Source organism: Penaeus japonicus, unplaced genomic scaffold (assembly GCF_977035675.1).
Source record: "Penaeus japonicus unplaced genomic scaffold, GWHDUDI00000001_assembly GWHDUDI00000001, whole genome shotgun sequence".
Lineage (NCBI taxonomy): Eukaryota > Metazoa > Arthropoda > Malacostraca > Decapoda > Penaeidae > Penaeus > Penaeus japonicus.
Window position 1 is genome coordinate 5,306,759 of NW_028234403.1, and position 2,500 is coordinate 5,309,258.

The following is a 2,500-nucleotide window of genomic DNA, read 5'->3' on the forward strand; positions in this document are numbered from 1 at the left end:
CTTGCATCGGAGAGAGGGCGGAGCAGTCTGTATTTCAGCATCTGTCAGAACACATGTGGAACCGCTTATCAAGTGAATTATCAGTTAAGCAACATATAACAGTTCAGTTCCCTGTTAATGGAAAACGACTCTCACCTACAAATAGTTGAGGGAAAAAAATGTTAAACGTACTTTCGGGGCAGTCGCGTTTGCAAAAGAAATTAACATAAATACGTACTCATAATAATATATTTGTAGTAATTTTTGAAATGTAAAAACTAAATTCTTTAAAATTTAAATGTCAAGGGAAAGGAAACTTTCAACGTAATAACACATATTTTTTTAAACTACCAAACGTATCATTTTTACTAAAATACTTACAAATTTCATTCTTGGCTAATTTACTAATACCATCTTATTGTTCTTGCCACCTGATTATGCTTTACGGTAGTTATTGTTAACATAATTGTTATTGTTAACATATATTGTTGACATAATTTCTTGCACACATGTCATCAAAGTTATCATAATCTTTAGCATTATCATTATTCTTTATCTTTACTCATGTCTTAGTTCATACTATTGATATGTATATGGCGCATTTATGATGTTGCAATACAATAAGAATGATAATGATGGCAATGATGATAACGACAGCAAATATGCCATGAAGGAATTTCGTATTGATTATTCATTAATTTTTATCATGGAAAGGCAAAACCCTTTGTACACATCAATACCGGTTCTTCAGATTAATATCCTTCAGTGTCTTTTGCTTAAATCTAGGAGTTGATTTTGGCTGCCAATGAAATCGATCTACTGAAGAAATAAAAAAAAACATGCATTGATTTTTTTATTTTATTTTATTATTTTTTTTTTTTTAGTGTATACGCGGCGCTATGATTCCATACAGGTATTGGCGAGACATAAGTGATATATATGTATTTTCAATGACTTCAATAGCGTGAACATGAACCCAGTAAAAGACCAATAACCTTTTTTCTAAAATTTGTTTCTCCGGTCATTCAACTAAAAAAAAAATCTCTCATCCTTATAAATCATTACCATCTCGGTCCTATTTGCATTTCCTGCTCATGAGTCTGGCCATGGCATGAGCTTTCCAAATTACAAATGCTAATGAAACTAAAATCTACCCAAATTTAGTTTGTTGAACGACCATGAGATTCAACTTCGGGATTTTCTAAGAACATAATGGTAATAGTCATAATGATAATGATGATGATTATTACTGTCATGATTATTAGTATATCATCATCCTTGTCAAAATTATTTTTATTATTAGAACAGAAGTATCATCACTTTCACCTAAAAAAAAAAAAAAATACCGTTGTCTTGCTCCCTTGATCACTTTCTTACTTGCAAATGCCTTCAAACTAATTTTAATGGAAATTTTACTTTCATTAATCATGGTGGTTATGATAACAGTGATGATTATCGTGGTGGGTGTGATTTATGATAACAAATGCGTATATATCAAGTAGTGTATCAAGTTACTCCGTCCGAGATAAATGCTTCATCACTGATAATGTGGTGAACAAAGCACGCACGCACACACACACACACACACACACACACACACACACACACACAGACACACATGCTTTTTTCGCGGTAAAACTGATAGTAACTAAACATAAAAGAACGACACAGATGAAAGACCAACAAGCGAATGCTTAACCTAACCGTTCTCTCCTTCGTCCAGTATTAATTTCCCCGATGGAGGACCTTAATTAACACTTAGATAAAAGACAAAGACAAAAAAAAAAAAAAATGATAAGGCCAAAACTCATTTACAAACTGTGCCAGAAAATCGTGTTCGTGAGTTCAATCCTCATCATCACATGGTTATACATCAAGAAGGAGCGAAGCCTGACTGCAGCCCACAAGAGAGCCAAGATCCCAGTGGGAGAATGGAAATATAGATCCAATCATCCACAGGGACAGATCCTTCAACAACAACAACAGCAACAAGCGGTGAATTACTTTGCTCTCCTGCAACAGCAACAACAACAGCAACAACAACTTCAACAACAACAACAACAGCTCCAACAACAACCTCATGCTCGGCTTCCTCTTTACAACCTCCCCGGCCAAGTTGAAAACCAAGCTCCACTTCAGAATGACTTCAGGAACCAGTTTGCGGGTCAGGCACCTAACCAACCACTGGGTATTCAGAATCCTTTTCTACTGAAGGATCCTGGTCCTGTTCAACCCGTGAGACAGGTTGCGCAACCAGCCAATGTTTTTATGCAACTTAATCTAGGTGGAATGGCCAACATGCTAGCCCCTGCAATAGCGCCAGGTAATTCCATGTTGATTGAAGGGTAGCTGTAGTATGGTCTGTATCCCGTTCTAGCTCTCATTTTCAAGAGAAATGTTGCTAAGTCTTACGATCTAGAAGCATAGTTATTTTTATTTTTTTCAAATATTCATTGTCTAGCAAAACGTGACCATTTATTCTTGTCTACCAAGAATATCTCTCTCCATCCGCTTCGTTCAT

General features: G+C 35.5%; 1 protein-coding gene across 2 annotated transcripts in view; it reads left to right on the plus strand.

Annotated features, from left to right (window-relative positions):
* Positions 1-2,500, plus strand: part of LOC122265656 (heparan sulfate 2-O-sulfotransferase 1) — a 10,159-nt gene that overhangs the window by 1,222 nt on the left and 6,437 nt on the right. The window contains exons 1-2 of one of the 2 annotated variants that reach the window (XM_086555179.1): positions 29-83; positions 1,703-2,302. The exons of the other annotated variant lie outside the window; for it this stretch is intronic. Of the exons in view, the coding sequence (XP_086411305.1) occupies positions 1,771-2,302 (532 nt within the window). The 5' untranslated portion in view covers positions 29-83; positions 1,703-1,770. Of the gene's footprint in view, positions 1-28; positions 84-1,702; positions 2,303-2,500 lie in introns of those variants that run through there. 2 annotated transcript variants of the gene reach the window in all.